Source organism: Phaseolus vulgaris, chromosome 4 (assembly GCF_000499845.2).
Source record: "Phaseolus vulgaris cultivar G19833 chromosome 4, P. vulgaris v2.0, whole genome shotgun sequence".
Taxonomy (NCBI): Eukaryota; Viridiplantae; Streptophyta; class Magnoliopsida; order Fabales; family Fabaceae; genus Phaseolus; species Phaseolus vulgaris.
This window is the reverse complement of record NC_023756.2, coordinates 18,867,473-18,888,795: the sequence shown is the minus strand read 5'-3', so window position 1 is coordinate 18,888,795 and position 21,323 is coordinate 18,867,473. Positions and strand designations below refer to the sequence as shown.

Genomic DNA, 21,323 nt, shown 5'->3' with positions numbered 1-21,323 from the left:
ATCAGCTTTCACCGTCGCCAAATTCCCCGATCAGATTCCACCGCTAGATTTCGCCGTTGTCGGGCTGAATGGAGTCCATGAAAGAAAAACCCTAGTCACCTTCCTCCCTGTCATTCACATATTCGTCTCATTCCTTCACTCTGCACTGCAAAAGTAATTCACCAAAATTGATACTTGTGTTTCTTACCCTTCTCAACTCCAGTAAGCCCCACCTCTGCCTCCAAGCCGCTTGACACATATGTCGATTCAACATGTCCTTGGACGACCAATGCATGACTTTTTCATTTGCTGCTTATGGAGAAACATCTTCCCAGAACGTCTACATTGCTTGTATCTTTGATTGAGCAGTCATATCCCACGGTGTAGAAATGTGAGTACAAAAGTACAAAGAACCTTCAACACATATAAATACTAAGAAGTTGGTTCCAAACTTCAAATTTCAAATTACATTACATATTTTGCACACTTGCCTTCTTTGTTGTTTGCTTTTTCTGTGCTAAGTAGTAGATCTTTGACCGCTCCATTTTTGACAAAAAATCATAGAAGAAGTGCGCTATAAGAGAAGCAAACGGGGAGATTGTGAGAAAGAAGAGCCAGACACAATGTAGCACACTTTCGATAAAAAAAAATACTAGAAGATGTAATATAGGCTTTGCAAGGAGTAGAGAAATAAGGGAAAGAAAGAACCAAAGCGGACGCCCTAACAAATTCCTGAAGCCATTTATGTGAAAAATCGTAGCATAGAAGTAGACTTAAACCTTTTGTAGCAAAGATAATGCAAAGATCTTTACTCCACGTGGTTGAAGATACAATGGAGCCATTTGAAACAAAAATATTAACACATAATATAGGGTAAAACCTAAGAGAGCAGTAACTTTGAGAGAAGAAACATGAAACAACGAAAGGCAGATAGTAAGGGTGAGAAAGAAAATGAGAAGTCAATGATCGTGTGAGAGAAAGTGAAATGAGTGATCGTGTAAGAGAAAGTGAAAAATGAATGATTATATAAAAGAAAGAAGACGTATCACATGTCACGTGTAAGGTGACCCACGTGTCAATCGTAGAATGAATCACGCAGTACCTTTTCTTACTATGTTTAGTTAAATTTTTATTTATTTATTTCTTAACTTATATGGCTAAATTTACCTTGAAAGTTGAATGTGTATTATAGATAAATAGATAAATATATAACACTATATATACTCAATATGTCATCAACTATCAACTGCATTTTTTTACTCTATTCATTTTTGAAAAGAGGAAAACCATGTTCATATATATATATATATATATTCAAGAAAACCTTTTAAAATAAGAACTCTAATGCCATAAAAAGTTCCATACTCAACATATTTTAACAAAACAAGTTAAAGAAAACATTCCAAAATAAGAGCTTTAATACCGTAATAAAATCCAAAATCAACATATTTAGAAAAAACAAGTGAATGATAAAACTTTTTGATATTATTGATTAATAACAACTTACTTTCAAATGGATAATTGTATGATTATACACGACATGGAAAATAACAAATATAACATATTTCTGCTATTATGTTATCAGTATTAACCAAGCGGGAGATTAAGGAAGTTTGTGTTTGGAGAAGTAGGTGGAAATCCATTGCAGGAGGAGTGAGCTTGGTTATACAATTTTATTCATACTCATCCCATTTATGTGAAACCAACTCTACCTTCTATGCTTACTTCTCCCCTTTCCCTGCGTCCCTTTCTCTTCCTATGCCCCAAGTCCTATTCTTTTCCACGTAAATGCAAATTCTCAAATAATTTTTTTCCCAAACCCTTTTCCAACGATCACAAGGTGATACTAAATCCGAAGCTACTTGGTTATCCTCACGGTTCTTGTGCTGAAAAGTTTGTTTTTTTTTTTCTCTTTTCTCTGTGCAGTTACTGTGTCAAAATTTGACTTTTACTGCTTTCAGCAACACTGCACTGAGCTATAACTACAGCAGCGACGACGGGGATGCAAGTGGAATTGATTTTTTGCACCTCATGGAAGAGCGTGGGGTTCGTGCGAATTCCCAGACCTATTTGTGGCTTTTAGAAGGGTGTTTGAGTTCTGGGTCGTTTTCTGATGGTTGGAAGCTTCATGCCAAGATTCTGAAGATGGGTTTTTGTGCAGAAGTGGTTTTGTGTGAACATCTTATGGACTTGTACATTGCGCTTGGTGATTTGGATGGCACAATCAAGATGTTTGATGAAATGGCTGTTAGACCCTTGTCTTGTTGGAATAAGGTTATGCATTGGTTTGTTGCTGGGAAGATGACGGGTCATGTTCTTGGTTTGTTTAGGCGAATGGTGAGAGAAAATGTGAAGCCTGATGAGAGAACTTATGGTGCGGTTTTGAGGGGTTGTGGAGGTGGTGATGTTCCTTTCTACTGTGTGGAACAGATACATGCAAGGACTATATCTCATGGTTATGAAAATAGTTTGTCGGTATCTAATCCTCTGATGGATTTATATTTTAAAAATGGGTTTTTGAATTCGGCTAAGAAGGTTTTTGACAGTTTACAGAAGAGGGACAGCGTTTCTTGGGTAGCTATGATATCTGGTTTATCACAAAATGGGTGTGAAGAAGAGGCGGTTCTTCGATTTTGTCAGATGCACACATTAGGAGTCTATCCTACCCCTTATATATTTTCAAGTGTTCTAAGCGCCTGTACTAAAATAAAGCTATTTAAGCTTGGAGAGCAGCTCCATGGCCTTGTTCTCAAGCAGGGATTCTCTTCTGAAACCTATGTTTGCAATGCCCTTGTAACATTATATTCACGTTTGGGGAACTTCATATCTGCTGAACAGGTTTTTAATGCAATGTCGCAGAGGGATGAAGTTTCATATAATTCACTCATTTCAGGTTTAGCTCAACAAGGATATAGCGACAGAGCTTTAGGTTTGTTTAAGAAAATGCGTCTTGATTGCCTAAAGCCTGATTGTGTTACAGTTGCAAGTCTTTTGAGTGCCTGTTCATCCGGCGGTGCTCTTCTGGTAGGAAAGCAATTTCACTCGTATGCTATAAAGGCTGGGATGTCTTCAGATATTATCTTGGAAGGCTCACTGCTTGATCTTTATGTAAAATGCTCGGATATAAAAACTGCCCACGAATTTTTCCTTTCAACTGAAACTGAGAACGTGGTGTTGTGGAATGTGATGCTCGTGGCTTATGGTCAGATAGACAATCTAAATGAATCATTTAAAATATTTACACAGATGCAGATGGAAGGTATTGTACCAAATGAATTCACCTATCCAAGTATTTTGAGAACTTGTTCTTCTTTGAAGGCTCTTGATCTAGGAGAACAAATTCATACTCAAGTCCTGAAAACTGGCTTTCAGTTCAATGTGTATGTCTCTAGTGTGCTTATTGATATGTATGCTAAACTTGGAAATTTGTATACAGCGCTGAAAATTCTTAGAAGATTAAAAGAAAAAGATGTTGTTTCCTGGACAGCCATGATTGCTGGGTACGCACAGCATGAAAAGTTTGTTGAGGCTCTTAACCTCTTTAAAGAAATGCAAGATGAAGGGATACAATCTGATAATATAGGATTTGCAAGTGCAATTAGTGCATGTGCCGGTATCCTTGCACTTAATCAAGGACAGCAAATTCACGCTCAAGCATGTGTCTGTGGTTATTCAGATGATATTTCAGTTGGTAATGCACTTGTTGGTCTATATGCTCGGTGTGGGAAAGTACGACAAGCATACTTTGCTTTTGATAAAATATTTGCTAAAGATAATATATCGTGGAACTCATTGATATCTGGTTTTGCACAAAGTGGACATTGTGAGGATGCACTGAGTGTATTTTCTCAAATGAATAAAGCTGCATTAGAAATTAATTCATTCTCATTTGGCCCTGCAGTTAGTGCTGCTGCGAATGTTGCTAACATTAAACTAGGGAAGCAGATTCATGCCATGATTTTAAAAACTGGCTATGATTCAGAAACTGAAGTCTCTAATGTTTTGATCACACTATATGCAAAATGTGGTACCATTGAAGATGCGAAGAGACAGTTTTTTGAAATGCCTGAGAAAAGTGAGGTTTCTTGGAATGCCATGCTTACTGGTTATTCTCAACATGGTCATGGATTTGAAGCATTAAGCCTTTTTGAGGATATGAAGCAGCTTGAAGTGTTGCCAAATCATGTAACCTTCGTGGGAGTCTTATCAGCATGTAGCCATGTGGGTTTGGTTGATGAGGGAATTAGCTATTTTCAATCAATGAGTGAAGTTCATGGTTTGGTGCCAAAACCTGAACATTATGCATGTGTTGTAGATCTTCTTGGGCGGTCTGGTCTTTTAAGCCGTGCAAGGAGATTTGTTGAGGAGATGCCAATTCAACCAGATGCAATGGTGTGGAGGACCCTTCTAAGTGCTTGTATTCTTCATAAGAATATTGATATTGGAGAGTTTGCGGCAAGTCATCTTCTGGAACTGGAACCTGAAGATTCAGCAACCTATGTTCTACTTTCAAATATGTATGCAGTGACTGGAAAATGGGGTTGTAGGGATCGGACAAGGCAAATGATGAAAGATAGAGGTGTGAAAAAAGAGCCTGGTCGAAGCTGGATAGAGGTTGATAATTAAGTTCATGCATTTTTTGCTGGTGATCAGAAACACCCCCATGTTGATAAGATATATGAATATCTCAGTGATTTGAGTGGAAAGGCAGCTGAAAAGGGCTACATTCCACAGACCAATAGCCTTTTGAATGATGTAGAACGACATCAAAAAGGCCCCACACAAGTTATTCACAGTGAGAAACTGGCAATTGCTTTTGGATTGCTTAGTTTGTCTAGCTCTAGTCCTATCCATGTTTTCAAAAACCTTCGTGTTTGTGGTGATTGCCATAATTGGATTAAGTATGTCTCTAAGATTTCAGATCGAGTGATTATAGTGAGAGATTCATATCGCTTTCATCACTTTAAGGATGGTATTTGTTCATGTAAAGATTACTGGTAAGATGGCAGAAGATTCACTAAAATGAAAGAATCCACCTAGACTTGCAGGAGGGAACAAAATTTATGACAAGTGTTGCAGAATATTTTTCATTGGTCACCTATGTCATCGGTAAGAACTCTTAACATGAAATAATTGGATAGATTTTAGGACAAGAAAGTGACTTTATACTTTTACAATAATGTTCTTCAATTTCTACACTTTACTTCATCTGAATTAGGTTCTTGAGTACCTTGGTAGACTGTCTTGTATTGAATCAGCACTATGTTAGTTATCTTTTTCAGTATGTAATGAAACCATGTTTCTGTATCCTCCTTTTCAGGTGAACAATATTAGCTGCAGTGAGCTTTTTCACTGCATGCATTTTTTTTACCCATTTATCATGCTTGGGTGGTTTCGCCCACAATTCTTGAGCTTTCTCTTCCAAGAAAATTAATATTCAAAATGGAGGATCATATGACAAGATTGGAGGTATTGCTATTGATTCTTCTAGGACACATTAAATAAATCATCAGCTTTTGATTTCTGTGAAAACAATTTACTGAATATTTCATTTTTGCATAGAAGTGAAAGTGACCTTCAAGAATACAGAGTGGTAACCATTTAATTTTAGATTGGTATCCAGAGGAGGAAGCTAGTGGAAAAACTTGGTCAGAATTTAGAAATGAAGACAGTTTCTTCTTTTCCTTGTGGTCATGTGCTTCATTGAACCTCAGTCTGAAGTCCATTGACCATTTTACTGCCTGTTTACCAACAATCAACATAAAATGGCACAATCTTGTCCTCATTTTCATGAAAATCAATTCTGTATGCCAGAAGATTAGCAGCAAGAAGACAGAGTCATTGGCAGTGTTAACAGAGTTATTAATGGAGTTGGGTTTAGATGGAATTGTTAATGAAAAAATCTAAGTGGTTGGGTGTTTAAATGTTAGAGGACCAAAACAAAACAAATAAAGTGAGAGGACTACATCATTATTTAGTCTTTCCTTAATGAAATTAAAAACCAATTTGGCCAAATGATCAAGATCTTAAGGAGTGATAATGCAAAAGAATACTTTTCTTTTGGTTTTTCTGCCCTTTTAAATTCACATGGTACTTTACATCAATCCACTTGTTCTTGTACACCTCAATAAAATAGTATAGTAGAGAGAAAGAATAGAGACTTAGTTGAAACTACTCGTATCTTATTGCTCGGTGCCAATCTACTTGTCCATCATTGGGGTGATGTCATTCTTACTACTTGTTATCTTATTCGTAGATCGTCCTCTTCTTTTTGGACAATAAAATTTTGTATTTCATTGTGTTTCCAAATGAACCACTAATTTCCATTTCTCTTTGAGTCTTTGGTTGCTTGTTTTGTGTACACGATGTGTCTCCAGATTTGGGCAAATTTTTAGCCCAAGCTATCAAATGTGTCTTCTTAGGATATTCTCGTCCTCAAAAGGGTATGAGTGTTATTCCCTTGACACTACAAAATATTAAATCAAGTGTTACCTTTTTTTGAAGAAACTTCTTTCTTCTCTTCCTCCACACAAAATGTTAACTCTAACAGGTCTTGCCAATTTCTTTAGATGAGCCCTTCGTGTATCCAATTCTAAACATTGTTCCAACTTCTCCCACTAATCCTAATTCATCTCAGTTCACCTAGACCATCACCCTAGACTCAAATGACTAGTCCAATACCACATGATGAGTCATATGCATCAAGTCATTTACCATCATCGTTCCAAACTATGATACCTAATAATGAAGATTCTAGTTAGCCTATTATCATTTGCTAAGGTACTCATTCTACATGCAATTCTCATCCTATTTACAATTTTCTAAGCTATAAATGTTTGTATCCTTCCTATTGTTCTTTTATCTCCTCTATGTCTTCTATTACCATTCTTAAAAATGTGAAAGAATAACTTGATCATCTTGGATGGTGAGAAGTCATGATTTGTTGAAATGTAGGCCCTTGAACATAATGGTATATGGGAGTTAGTTCCTTTTTTATCCTAAAAGAAGACAGTTGGCTATTGTTGGGCCTATTCCATTAAAGTTGGATCTAATGGTGAAGTTGATTGCCTCAAAGCACGATTGGTGGCAAAAGGATATACTCATATCTATGGGCTCGACTACAATGATACTTTCTCTTTGATGGCCAAAATGACTACTGCCAAACTTTTTCTAGTCATGGTAGTCATTCGTCATTGGCCTCTTCATCAATTAGATATTAAGAATGATTTTCTAAATGACGTTGTAGAAGAGGAGGTCTACATGGGGCAATCTCTTGGGTTTGTTGCTCAAGGGGAGTCTAGTCTGGTTTGTAAAGTTCATCGTGCTCTGTATGGTCTGAAGCAATCTCCATGTGCTTTGTTTGGAAAGTTCATCCACATTGTTCAATCCTTTGGGTTGAATCTCAGTGACAGATCATTCTGCTAAGGTTGGTTAATACTTGATCCAAGTCGATAAAGAACTCAAAATGCTAAATATTTTCAACTCAATGGCTGCATTATATTTGCAATGCCAAAATATAATCATGTTTTTTAGGGCATTTTTGTTTTGTTTAATATATCTTCAAAGCATACTTGCTTGGAGTTTCTCAAATTATGCCTTTATTTGTGCCTTCATCTATTTCTGTCATGCTGAACTTTTTTAAATTGATTTGTGGCTTGATTTTTTTATTGTAAACAATTCTATGTTTAAATTTGAAGTTGTAAGACTATTTGGCAATAAAGTTTAGGATAACTTGTTATTTTGATTCTCAACTGTGTCTAGATTCTGTAATGGTTTTATTATTATACCTGATGCCTCTTCTATTAATTTTATAATTACATGAGGAAATTCTTTGGCACTTTTAAGCAAGGGAAATATTTTAGAGATGCACAAGTGGGTAAAAGACTAGCAAGCTTTTAATATATTAAGTACCATGTGTAACTGGTTTTAAAGAATTTGTGAGACATCCAAGACAATTTTTGTTACTAAATTGTCTACATCTAGATACTGTATGCTTCAACGTGCATTCATTAATATGTATTTGCATTTCATTGGCTTTAAGCCCTTTGCATCAGTCACCACTAATGTATTGTTATTATATTCATGTTATGTTCCTGGATATCTCTTTTTCTGTTTCAATGTTGTGGTTCCAAAGTTAAGGTCAACATATTCTAAAATCTATTTTGATCTCAAATGTTTTTAACCTAGCACCATATATTACTCTGCATTATTATTTGAAAATAGTTACTATGTCTCTGTGCTTCAGGACTTTCAATTATTTTGTTCGATGCTTATTTGGTATTTGACATTTTAATGGAATGGACTTCTTGAAAGGATTAGTGACAAAACAGATCACGGAAGATGGAATGATACCATGTTGAGAAGGAAGATGGAATGAACTTCGTGTTGTATATACATGAATATTCTTATATATAATGAAGAAAGTATACAATAATAAGAAGAAAAAAAAATATCTACTAATATGAAATATTATTTGAAAGCTATTTTCTTAACAGATTATATCATATCTCTTTATATCAAATCGACTAAATGTTTGCAATGGCTCCGCAAGTTGGATCAGTATGCTATAGCAAAATTTTCTGAAAGTTTTGAAATGATTCCTAGAACTTTGGCTGAGATGCTGGGTTAAATGCAACGGAGATCATATATTCTCTGTATGCAGAACATGCATCTGGAAATGCCAAAGTTGGCATTGATTTGAAGTGTTTCTAAGGATGTTTTGCTCAAGGCGATCTCCATGTCACGAAGTAAGTTACATTTTAACACAAACATATTCTGTACAGTGGAAACCCCGTAGTTTGAGCAAATAATGAACTGACTCTTCATTATATTTTATAGATTTCTAATAAGCCTTGTCCAATAAAAAATTTGTAGACATTAATTAAAGGCCCTTGTAATTGATTGAACTTACGCATTCTTTCAACTTCTTAGATTTGAAACAATATGTCAAATCAGAATTTATCTTTATATCAGCTGAAAGACTAGTTTCACCTTCTTCTTCTTTTTCTGTTCAGGTTCTATGCTCTCAAATATGCTGCGGATGCTGCATGCACTGTACTACAGGTGGACCAGGTGAATTAACTAATAATAACCATGTTGCCAGTCAATTCCAGATTCTACCGTAGTATGTACCCTCAGAAGCATATCTTTTTTTAAGGGAGACAACCTTAGAAACAGAATTTTTTAGTGGTTAATGAATATATTTACCAAGTAATATACAACTAAAAATGTGGTCAACCTGTATTACTGATGTAGACTTGGCTTGTTTAATTTTTATTTCGGGGGAGAAACATTGGAAAATGCAACTTGTAGCTACGAATAATGCTAATAATATGCAGCTTGCGTATACTTGCAACTTGAAGAATAGGGTACGTGATGTCATATTCTGACTTGGGGTCTGATAATGAAGATTGGAGCAATGGTTTTTGGTACTTAAAAGTGCACGAGGGTTCAAATCTTCTCTAATTGAGATATTAAGTCTGGAATGGGAGATACTTGTGCACATAATGGGGCCAGACTAAAGTAGTGATAGTTAGTATAGTGGTTTGGCAGTTGGAGTTGTGAAGTTAGGGAATTGACTTAAATAGGAGGAGAGGGTAGAAAAGTGTGATTTCTGTTTTGTTATCATTTGAGAAAACTGAGATAGGGAAACCTTTTGAAGGAGAACCTTCTCTATATGGCAATTAACACTGCCAAACCATTATTCTTCTTATCTCTTCCTTAAAGCGCCAAATAAAACCCATCCTAACAGAACATGATTTTATTTCAATTTAGGAAAAACGCTTTGGCAACAACTGTTTTTAATATGGATGTTTTCATATATCATTGTATAACTATAAGAGTAACTTTAGTTATATTTTTCTTCAGATTGCTATGCTAAACCAGCTGGCGGTTCTAGGAGAGGGGAGCAATCTGCAGACATGGATGAAGATTAAGACTAAACTTGATGGAATTGATTTACCTTGGCCATGTTTTTATCACAACATGAATGCTTGAATTTGGCTTGGGCAATGTTTTGTTTATTTAGACTTTAGTTTGTTGACTGAGCAAGTGTTTCTATGTTAGAAGTTTTTTTATCAGTTTCAAGTTTTAATTAAGTTGTTTTATGTTTCCCAAGTTTAAGTGTTTCTGTTACCCACTTTTAGGATTATGCTGTTAGGGCGTGGGTAGTTTCCTACTTTCTAGTTCATCGGTTGTAGAGTCAAGTCTATAAATTTGGCTCCTTTATTTTGTTTAATAAGACACATAATTGCATTATTCAATTCTTAAAACCAGTCTTTGTGAGATAACAACTACTATCAGAGCTGATCGAACATCAAGAAAAGAAGTAGCAGACTTCATTCATGGCCAATATGGATAACAATTTTGTGCAACGTCCGATTCCAAAATTACTGACCATTGGGCAATGCTAATGGAGAACTTCTTCGAAAAAGTATTGGAATCTTATTATTAGAATAAGAGAGAGAGGCATAGACTGCCTTCTGTATATTGGACACATATGATTATGCATTTATAAATAAGAAAATACAAAGATATGGACCTAAGTGTGTTACATCTAGCACTTCTCAAGTTTGTGCATATAAGTTGTATGTACCAAGTTTATTAAAAATATAATTTATTCTAGATTTTTGTCATTTAATGAAAATATCTACTAGTTGATCATTTGAATTAACAAAGTTAATCTTGGTATCTCCAAATACAATATTTTCTTAAATAAAATGGCAATCAATTTCAATATGTTTGGTCCTTTCACGAAAGATGATATTTGCTCTAATATGAAGAACAATTTGATTGTCACATATAAATGTCATTTGAGTGACCTTTCAAAATATTTTAAGAGGTAAGGGATGGAGAGGTTCATGAGAAATAAAATAAAATGAGAGATTTTGTTATCTAGAATCAAAGATGACATGTGATTAATGAAATAACACACACCAAGAACAATATCACCCCTAAAAATGTTGAGGAACCTCATCATTGATTAAAATTGTGCAAGTTGTTTCAATGAGATGTTTGTTTTCTTGGGTCAACCACCCCCATTTTATTAAGGTGTATAAGCACATGAGTTTGATGAAAAATGCCATAGAAAGTCATAAATTTTTTAAAAGAATGAGAAACATACCAACAAGCATTATCACTATGCAAAGTTTGAAAAAAAAAACTCCATATTGATTTTTAATTTCATTGTAGAATGAGTAAAATATAGAAAACAACTCAGAACGATATTTCATTAAAAACAACCAAGTAAATCTTGAATAATCATCAATAAAAGTTACAAAATTTAAATTTGACATAACACGAATTAGTCCTCGAATGTCAAAACGAACTAAGAAAGAATGAGAAGAAGCACGTTGTGAGACACTACTGAGAAAAGAACTACAAATGTGTTTTTCTAATTGACATGACTACAAGACAAACATGATAACTTATACAAACTTGGAATAAGTTGATCCATCTTGGCAAGGCTAGAATGACCCGTCTAAGCATGAATGAGAGATGGAAAGTCCATTACCAAACCAACATGTTCATTTATAGGTGATAAAGACCATGAAACTCACATTTGATGTCAATAATACATCCCAAACTATGATCCTCTAAACAAACTTTTGATAGATAATACAATAAAGGGAACATGTGAGAGGTCTAAAGGAATATAAGTTAAATGGAGGCCTAGAGACATAAAGAATATTATCAAGGAAGAAGATTAATAGTACCATCACCATGTGACGAGACCCTAAAGCCATTGACCATGGTAACAAAAGGTAAATAACTGGAAGTAGACAGAGAAAAAAAAAAATATTTATTACCCATGATGTGATCCATGACACCTGAGTATGGAACCCAAGGACCAAAAGAGTTGGAGTTAGTGAGGCCAATAAAATATGTTCTTATGTGTGCAATAGAAGTAGTGGAACTAGAGTTTTGATGATCCTCATATCATTTTTGAAATTCATTGAAGATAGCATGATATCTTGAAGTGATCAGATGAAGTGGAACCCTAATTAGACTGTTGAGAGAGAGCAGTTTGGGCAAATGTAACAGATCAAGGAAAACGACCATGTAAAGCATAACATTGGTCAATTCTATGACCTAGCCTATGACAATGTTCACACTTATGTCGCCCTTTGTCTGGCTTTTGAGGACAACTGCATAAGAGTCATCAGAGGTGACAAAAGCAAGTATTTCAATGGTTGACGCAAAATGGTGGAACAAGTGAAACTAAAGATAGGCACAATTAGGGATCCCAAAATTTGATCACGAACATGTGAATAATCATTAGGAAGTCCATGTAAGACCAATAACATTAAAAACTTTAATCGTTGCTCTAAATCTTAAGAAGAAGTAGAGGTAAGACGCAATAACTCATTGAAGTCAAGAAGAAAAACATGAATGTGAATATATTTAGTGAAATGGCTACCCACTTTGAAGCTTCACCATTTGTAGATCTTCAGTTAAGGATGTACCAAACTCTTGATCTTAAACTTGCGGTATACCTCTAGTGTAGAAGAAAGAACAAAATTGGAGTTACTGAAACCTTCATGGTCATTTAATCAGTAAAGGGTAAGTGAGAATTTTAAAATTCATGATAGTTAGGAAGAAGTTATAGGAGCTTAAAAAGAAATTTCCATGTTAATAACATGAGTCTTCTGAGGTTTATAGCTCCAACCACTTCTTTTCAACAAAATAAGGTGAAAGGGAAGGTTGACAAAGGTTTTCTCACACCCACATGCAACGTTAACAATAGTTATCTACGTGGCCAAACACCTAACCACACTGAATTTATCTGCCCAAAGGTATAACAATGAACACCATTGAGCAAAGTCATTGTTTGTTCACAATCAATGTAGAGTTTCCATGACTAAGATCAACCTTTCATGAAGGTCGTTGTATGTAAAACTAACTTCCAATTTTTTCGAAGATGAGGTGAACAAGAGATAGGATTGAAGGTAGTGGTTAGTAAATGGAGATACTATGTTATGGTACCCAATGTACATATATATATATGACAAAAATAACTTAAGGATATACAAATAATACTTCATAATAAAAATTGTTTCATTCCTTATTCACATATAAAGCATATTTATCAAAGCTTCATGATATGTCACTACAAGAAAATAACAAGTTACTCACTGAATTTAGCAACCAAAATACAATCGTCGCAAATTGCGACTGAAATAACCACCAACTGTTCTCAATATCGAATATGTGACCGAAATAGTGATTGAATAAAGTGTTAATGATTTAAGTTAGTTTTGCGACTGAAAGTGAAAGTAGCAAAAAATGTGGTCGCTAAATTGGTGAATGTATTGAATAAATTAAAAGTAATTAAATTTGCAACTGAATTAGCGACCGAAATAAATTTGGTGGCTAAATGGAAGTGTTAATTTTTGTCACCGAATTAGCGACCAAAATTTGTTTATTTTTCAGCGATCGAAATAATTCTGTGGCTAAATGAAAGTGCTAATTTCTGTCACTAAATTAACAACCAAATCTGATTATTTTTCAGCTACCGAATTTATTTCGATAACTAAATGGAAGTGTTAATTTTTGTCACCGAATTAGCGATCAAAGTTGTTTATTTTCGCATAATGCTCTCTCATTTATTAAATAAACCACTTGTTTTTTACATAATCTGATTCAACTTCATGTTGTATTGTTTTATGCTCATTCAACTTTTGTTCATGATAAAATACTCTATGATATAAAAATTATCCTTAAAATTTTTTTTATAATTGATATTATATTAAAAATAAATAAAAAGATAATGAATTATTAGACTTTATTTGGTCAATAACTAATATGTTAACAAAAAATTTATAAGAAATTCGAGTATCTCAAATAGATAGGTACATACTGTTATATGAGTTATGATTATTTTTTTCAAAAAAATTCTTATAAAAACTTTTGAAAGAAAATAAAATAAAAAATAATATTAATTTATGAGTAAACTAAAAATCAAATGTCAATAAATTAGTACAAAATAATTTCTACTATTTAACTATCCACAGATCAATTTTACTTTATAAAAAAAAACTAATTTTATTTTCGTTCCCAAGTCTTGTAGAAAATTTATAAAAAGTCTTTCCAATGAAATCCTTAATAATTAAAAGGTAAGTTCAACGGTCATACGTGATCTCACGACACTCCTTTGCATGACATGTGATCAAACGCCTATAGATAAAGATACCACAAAAATCACTAACTTTACCCATTCAAAATATACAGAGAAGTTAAGTTATAAAACACAACGTGACAGACCAAAACTATTATACAAACAATAAAATTTTACTAGGATAAAAATATGTCTAGAGAAATAATGTAACTATCTTAATAATGTTTCAGAAAAATAAATATTAAAATAATGTTTGATGAACATGAATATCACCCTCTTATTATGGTCGAATATTGTACCAGTCACTCAACACTGTTAATGAAACAAACAAAAATGGCCGTAAGTGTTTAGAAAGGGACAAATGTCACTAAAATATCTTGAAATATCTCAGATACTATAACAAAGGCGATAAAAAATTTCACCTTATCTACTTGCAAACCAAATTTTGGCTGTGCCAACAAGAATAAGAAAATGTTCTCTTCTTCCTCCTCAATGCCAATAGCAAGACCCCATTTGGTATGAAGCATGACCATGATGATGGCTTTTAGTTCACTTTTTTGCTCCACTCGCTTCATTCCCACACCCTTTATTACTCCTGCCAGAAACATACTTTCTCCACAACACACTTGTGCCAGTTTCATTCCTCACAAGCAGTTCAAGAGAGAGTTCACTCTCCCTGCAGTGGCTTCAGTCCCTTCCCAACCCATCAACATCGACTACCTGCAAGAGGAATTCAGTGGACATGGAGTCACCTTTGAAGGAGCTGGTGACAGTTGCGTTGTCAAGATGGAGCTGAGAAATGGAAGCACTGTGGCCATGATGCTGCCAAGTGGATTGATCACCTCATACAAGGCCCTCATGTGGCATGGGGGCAAGGTGGAGTTGCTCCACACTGCTGTATCAGAGGGAGAGGATGGTGATCCTATAATTCAAGGAGGGGTGTCTTTAAACTTCAATTTTCAAACTGATGATGATGAACTCTCTTGGTCTCCAACAAATTGGGTTCTCCATAAGATTCGAGCCAAAACTAAGGAATCCATTCAGGTCTGATTTCCCTTGAGTAGTAATTCAGTAGAGTGTGTAACAAAATGAAACCTAAAATTGTTATTCGAGATTAACTTTTAGAGATTCTTACATTGTCAATCAATCAGAGATAATTATAAATATGACTTCTAAAGTGATTATTATAAAAGTGAAATGATTCACCCTATGTTAGAATCTATGATTGAAACGATGGTATAAAAAATCTTTACACTATCACTGTATTTAATTAAATTTGTATTTGGTTCGATTCATTGTTTGTTCCATGATTCCATCTTCACTTGACAAGTAAGAAATATATCAAATTCCTGTGGACATCATAGAAACTTCCCTTTGGATTATGACATGAATTATAACTAGCTTGTACTAGAAAAATTGGTCTTGGAGCTTAGTTAATGCCTGATGATCAAACTTCCATACATTGCTAATAGATACTAAATTCATTTTCCCTCATAATTTCAATTCATTTATCCTCAAAAAACATATATGTTCTAGTAGGGACTCTCATTTTTATGAACATTAGTGCCTTGCTGTTCTTCCCATTTTTTTGTAACAATAACTATTTACTGAAGACATCTTGAGGATATCTCATGCAGGTAGAATTAACAAACAGAACATCAGATGACAAGATTGGATTAAAATACATAGTGACTTTGGAAAAAGATAGCTTAAACTCAGAGCTTGAAATCTCGAACAGAAGGTCTTTACCCCTTCGAATGACGGGGTCAATCCTGAGTCATTTGACACTAAGCTCACCAGAAGCAACTTATGCAATAGGATTAGAAGGATCAAGTTACTGTAGCACACCATTGTTTGAATCTGAGTATATGTTGAGTCCTCAAGATTCAGACCAGGAAGAAGGCTTTGGAAAATTATTTCCTCAGTGGAGAACAAAAAGTCAGATTAATGGATTAGAAGGTAGCCAGGTAAATAATGAAGAAATAGACAACTACAAGGAGTTAAGTGAGGAACTAAGTCTTCTGTACATAGATGCGCCGCGAAGTTTGACAGTGATTGACAGGGTACGTAATCATCATTCTCAACATGTGGAATAAATATTGATAAGTGGACATGCACTTTAAACACTTTTTACAGATCCTCATTCATTCATTAGATAACACCCTGGTAATCGTTGAGATTGTGCATGTACCGCACATAGTTTATGCAATAATATTTTCTATTTTCTGTAGAGTATATAAACTTGGTCAGAGCATATTCTGCAATGATTCTGAATATTGGCACCAATGAGAACTATTGCAGGATTGTATACTCCAGTATCTATTGTTTCCTTCTCCGTCTCTATTTTCCTTGGTGTACTACTCCATGCCTATACCTTACCTGTCAAATTGAACATGTTCAATTCAATTTCAAAGTAGTGTTTTCTTGAACAGATTTCAGGGCTTCTTTCATTGAGTTTCTGGCTAAAATTTAGTAACACATTATCACATTAAATGTAAGCACATGGAGCTAACACTTTGTTATCAATGTTGCATAGGTAAACTGTATTGTAGTTTCATTTTAATTATTCACACTATCTCATCGAAAAAATCACTGTTTTCATCAGGGTAGAAGAAATTCAGTGTCGGTTGGAAGAAGAGGATTTGATGAAATGTATCTCTTCAGTCCTGGCTCACGCGTTGAAATTTACAGTAAACATTCCTACATATGTGTGGGCCAAGCTTCCATCCTCAAACCAATAATTATAAGTCCTCAAGATGTATGGAGAGGTGGGCAGTTTATATATAATCCAAATCTTGATGCGTAAGTTTGTTTTTGCCTATAGAAAGACACAGATATGCATTATGTGTAAAATTTAGGTGTCCTTTTGAAATTTTACTTTTGGCGAGTTGATGATTTTTACAAAAGAGTGACAACTTGTAAACAGCAATACTGATATACATTATTTTCCACATGCCAAATGCCTTAGAGATTAGCATTGAACAGTTTCTAATGATAATTTGTTCTATATTTCTCACCTCTTCAACAAGTTATTCCACTTGAAAATAATTCTAGTGATAAAGTTAATCACCCAATATAAAGATAAAATTAAGATAATCCTATCGTATGTGTACAACGATTACATCATGTGATATATTATATATTGTCTTCTGGATAGAAATTATGAAGGGTGTATGCTTTATGCAGATGCAAATACATAAATTTGTATGCATATATGAAACCTGATGTAAATGTATTGGCATGAGACATTACTTGTGCTTCATGTCTTTAAATATAATTTTTATTTATCTTATTCGAAAAACAAATAATCACCTAATATGGCAATCAAGCAAACCTTCTCATGAAACAGAAAAACTTCAAAAAGTGCAAGTAACTACACATATTACTCAAAAATTAATATAAATATATCAACATCTAGTCTACATGTACCTTCATCTATATTAAATTTGATTGAATCAAATAATCCATTCAAGGCATTTGAGCTTTCACTCCACCAGAAGGTAGAATTCAGTCCAAAGTTGAGACTCTACGCGAAAAATAAAAGCAAAATTGGGTGTGCCCAACTTTACAGATCTTTTACTTCTACACCAAGCTTCCCAACATTTAGTTGGAATGAGCTAATACTTTCACATAACTATTCTATAATATACTCTTAATTATCAGTTTGAACACTCTAGAATGAGCACATTATGTAGGGACAAGAAAATGGCCTTCATCCTGACTGTTGATCCAGAGTAAAGGAGTTGCTATTGCAAGAAGAGCAAAAGAAATGCCACAAACTAATTTTTGCTTAGTCTTTTGAAATGGCTTTCCCATGAGAACTGTTTCAGTACCATTTCCACTTTCAGGACCAACCTCGGAAGGCATCTCTATATCAGAGGTAATAGGATTGTCATCTGTTGATGAGACTGACTCCGGTCCACCTTGGAACTTAACATCACCATATAAGCCACCATTCTCTTTAGAATCAAAGTTGACATGATCTGCCATATTTTGATCATATTTTGAAAAAGATGCTGGACTCCACATAATATTGCCTGATGATAGACTCTTGATCCTTCTATTCACTTTCTCAGAGCAATCTGAAATCTCATCATTTGGATCTTGAAGAGAGTGAATGAGCTTTCTAGGGGTCATAAAAATTCTGATGTTGTCCTGCGTGAGGGATTTCTGAGTACAGGAAAGACAATCTGTTAGCTCTTCGGAACAATAAGAACTTGTGATTTTAATGACAAACATGCCAGCATAAGAAATCATTGAAGTTTACCTAAAGGAAAATAATATGCACAAAACACTTACGCTAACTAAGTAATGAAGCACTCATGTTTGTGCGAATACACTATTAAATGGTGCATAATAGGCTAAAAACATCAAGCTAAGTAAATGTAAAGTATAAATTCAACTGAGTAAAAGAAATAGTACATAACAATCAAAAGTATGTTCGTTCTTCTTCCTATTTTTAGCTTTTTTCTTCTTTTAACAATACATTTGATAAAATTATTTCAAAGAGTAATGACTAACAAATAATCTTAGTTGGGTCATACCATACTTTTTTCACTAAGATTATTTTGAAAAGCAATGTTAACAAATATTTGTAAAAAAAAGCAATCTAACACTAGAAACATTTAACTAGTGGACAACTAATAGATGTATCTAAAGTGGCAAAATAAAAGGGATTTGAAAATCTTAGAAAAAAGCTCCGTACTCTATTATAACGCAATTGGGATTTGGTTATGCAATATGACATGCAACCATTCAAGTTAACAAGGAAGGAAAAACTTTGGAAATGGATACTTGTAACTGTTAAATTGTGAGTGAGGGCTGTAAAGCTATCCCTACAACATATTCAATTTTATTACCAGAATTTTAATAAAACCTGATTAATATCTGACAAACTTACTCGAGGACTTGTGCTGGCACTTCTAGATGCTCCACGCCAAGGACTTCTGTGCGTGAAACCAGTAAACTCTCCTGTTAAATCTCCCCCTCCATTCGAAAATTCATGATCCATAGTGTGCTCCAAAGAGGTATTTCCATGTCCTGACTTTGAGAACAAACCATCCTTAAGAGACACATCAACCTCTCCATTTTCAAGACTCCAAAGCTTCCTATTCACACTCCTTTGCTCATAGAAGTTCTGAGAAGGCAGGCTAGTTAAAATGGGAGACCCATCAGGGGATGCATATCCATTGAAGAAGTCCAAGGTACTGGTATGTGAATCAGGGGAAATAGACGATAGAGAACAGTCTCCATCACCAGAAAAACTTTCTCCCTCCATATTGTCCTTCCTACTGAAATTTGAACCCGTCGCAGAAGCAGGAGTCTTCACACCTCTTGATTTTTTATCATTCAAAATCACCTTAGCAGTTTGCAAAGCCTCAAATGCAGCTCCTTTGACATATGCCATTTTGTCTGATTGAGACAGCTCCATCACCTCAATTATCTGTTCAACCTCTGAGAATATGCTCCTGGGATCTAGACATTTCATCAAGAAGTTCACCATTTGAATGGCTACAAACCGCTTGTGAGAATTTCCCTCCAAAGGCTCACTCCCAGCATTTAGTATTCGCAATCCAGATTGTATGAGCAATCTAGCATAGGCTTCAACAGTCAAAGCATTATGCTTCGCCAGGGTCATAACAAGATCCATGTGTGAATTGGTTTGAGTAGACTTTCCCTCTAATGCCGCAGCAACATTCTGGCAAACCCTATTAACCATCTCATCTGAAGCAAAACGCCAGTTATCTGAATCCACAAGAGCCTTCAAGCAAAGGGCTGCACCACATGTCAAACTCTCTTGAGAACTTGAGAGAGAGTCTGAAAGGGGCTTACAAAGAGAGTGAATTATTTGCCTCTTCTTCTCTTCTGGGGTTGTGGGATCAATTCCATACCTTGCCATGGCTGGAACCACCTTTGAGCACGCCTGCTGAAGATGAAAAGACCCTGCACTTGAAGCTAAGGTCTGAATTATGGATTGCATAATGCTGTCTATCATGGGAACAATCTTCACTCCATGAACCCGAGCAAGAACCTCGTACAATGAAATTGTGAATTCTCCGGACAAAGAACCAGCTTCCTTGGTCTCGGAAACTTGAGCAAGAAAGATAGGAATTGTCTTCATGTCCAGATCTTTCACATATGACTTTAATGCTCTGATTGCAGATTTGCGGCTATCTGCATCTTTGTTGTCAAGATTTTGAATCTCTCTCTGTAGCATTGGACTCAAACTCCTTCCCATTATGAACCTAAAATAAAGAAAACTCCATAAACAACAAATAACAAGACTAAAGAAAATTACCAACCACAATGAGCAAACACATAAAAAGATACATCTCATTTGGTATATTCCTACAGCAGAAAACACACCCCACCGCCCCCCACCTCACCCCACCCCAATTCACTACATCAACAATTTGAGTCAAAGTTCACATTTTTTTCAAGAAAAAACGAATAAATTATTAATCTTACAACTGGGACAGACAAAATTCAAATTGAATGATAAAAGTCAACAATTTTAATTGAAGTATCACAGCACAAAATGATTAATCTTGCAAACGAGACAGTGAAACAACGCAGAAAACAAAATGAAAAAACCCACTGACTGCAAACCCAAGTAGTCCCTTTGTGGTCTCGAATCCATACCGATCAAACATAAAAAACACAATCTTTATCTTTTAGGATACTAACAGTAGCTAGGAACAAGATCAATTCTCTAACAAAAAAAAAAAACTAAAAACAAAGCACAAGAAAGGCAGATTCCAGCTTCCAATTGTAAATCAAACAGCATGGAACCAAAAGACAATTACAAATTCAATTTAAAAATCACCTGTGTTATACAATTGAGGGCAAAAGAGTAGCACTTGGCAGTGCTGAAGTGCAAGAGACAGAATGGGTAGCAGAGTGGTAGAAAGAGAGAGAATAGAAACAACGTTTCAGAATGAAAGGGCTTCACTCAGAAATTCAAATTGTGCATGTTTTTAGGGATTGTGTAATGATGACAGCTGTTTCTTTGCTTTGATTTATTTTTCCATTTCTGGCTTATAACGTTGTTGGAAGGTGTGAATGATTCATTCATTTGAATAGTTTCGTTTTCAAAAACATTTCAATAAATTCCACCGCTGTCCCTCCAGTTCCTGGTCCCACCACAAATTAAAACCCTTTCCGGACAAAAATACCCTCCAACATTTTTTTATTTAATAAAATTATATTCACACTTTCTTCAGGTTTT

At 34.8% G+C, this 21,323-nt stretch overlaps 3 protein-coding genes across 3 annotated transcripts; 2 read left to right on the top strand and 1 right to left on the bottom strand.

Moving 5' to 3' along the window:
- The first annotated feature begins 1,562 nt into the window (after positions 1-1,562).
- On the top strand, positions 1,563-10,241 carry LOC137837383 (pentatricopeptide repeat-containing protein At4g13650). Its single transcript, XM_068646359.1, has 7 exons — positions 1,563-1,819; positions 1,906-5,088; positions 5,300-5,448; positions 5,542-7,405; positions 8,225-8,726; positions 8,994-9,051; positions 9,847-10,241. The coding sequence occupies exons 1-2, from the start codon at positions 1,697-1,699 to the stop codon at positions 4,603-4,605; spliced, it is 2,823 nt and encodes a 940-aa protein (XP_068502460.1). The 5' UTR covers positions 1,563-1,696; the 3' UTR covers positions 4,606-5,088; positions 5,300-5,448; positions 5,542-7,405; positions 8,225-8,726; positions 8,994-9,051; positions 9,847-10,241.
- A 4,277-nt stretch (positions 10,242-14,518) lies between these two features.
- Positions 14,519-17,104, top strand: LOC137837382 (protein NDH-DEPENDENT CYCLIC ELECTRON FLOW 5). The gene is made up of 3 exons (XM_068646358.1): positions 14,519-15,139; positions 15,733-16,158; positions 16,701-17,104. The coding sequence occupies exons 1-3, from the start codon at positions 14,621-14,623 to the stop codon at positions 16,899-16,901; spliced, it is 1,146 nt and encodes a 381-aa protein (XP_068502459.1). The 5' UTR covers positions 14,519-14,620; the 3' UTR covers positions 16,902-17,104.
- A 373-nt stretch (positions 17,105-17,477) lies between these two features.
- LOC137837381 (protein SINE1-like) lies at positions 17,478-21,147 on the bottom strand. Its single transcript, XM_068646357.1, has 3 exons — positions 20,922-21,147; positions 18,996-20,340; positions 17,478-18,265 (listed from the first exon to the last, which is right to left on the bottom strand). Exons 2-3 carry the CDS (start codon positions 20,331-20,333, stop codon positions 17,783-17,785), a joined length of 1,821 nt encoding a protein of 606 aa, XP_068502458.1. The 5' UTR covers positions 20,334-20,340; positions 20,922-21,147; the 3' UTR covers positions 17,478-17,782.
- Between the last annotated feature and the right edge of the window lie 176 nt (positions 21,148-21,323).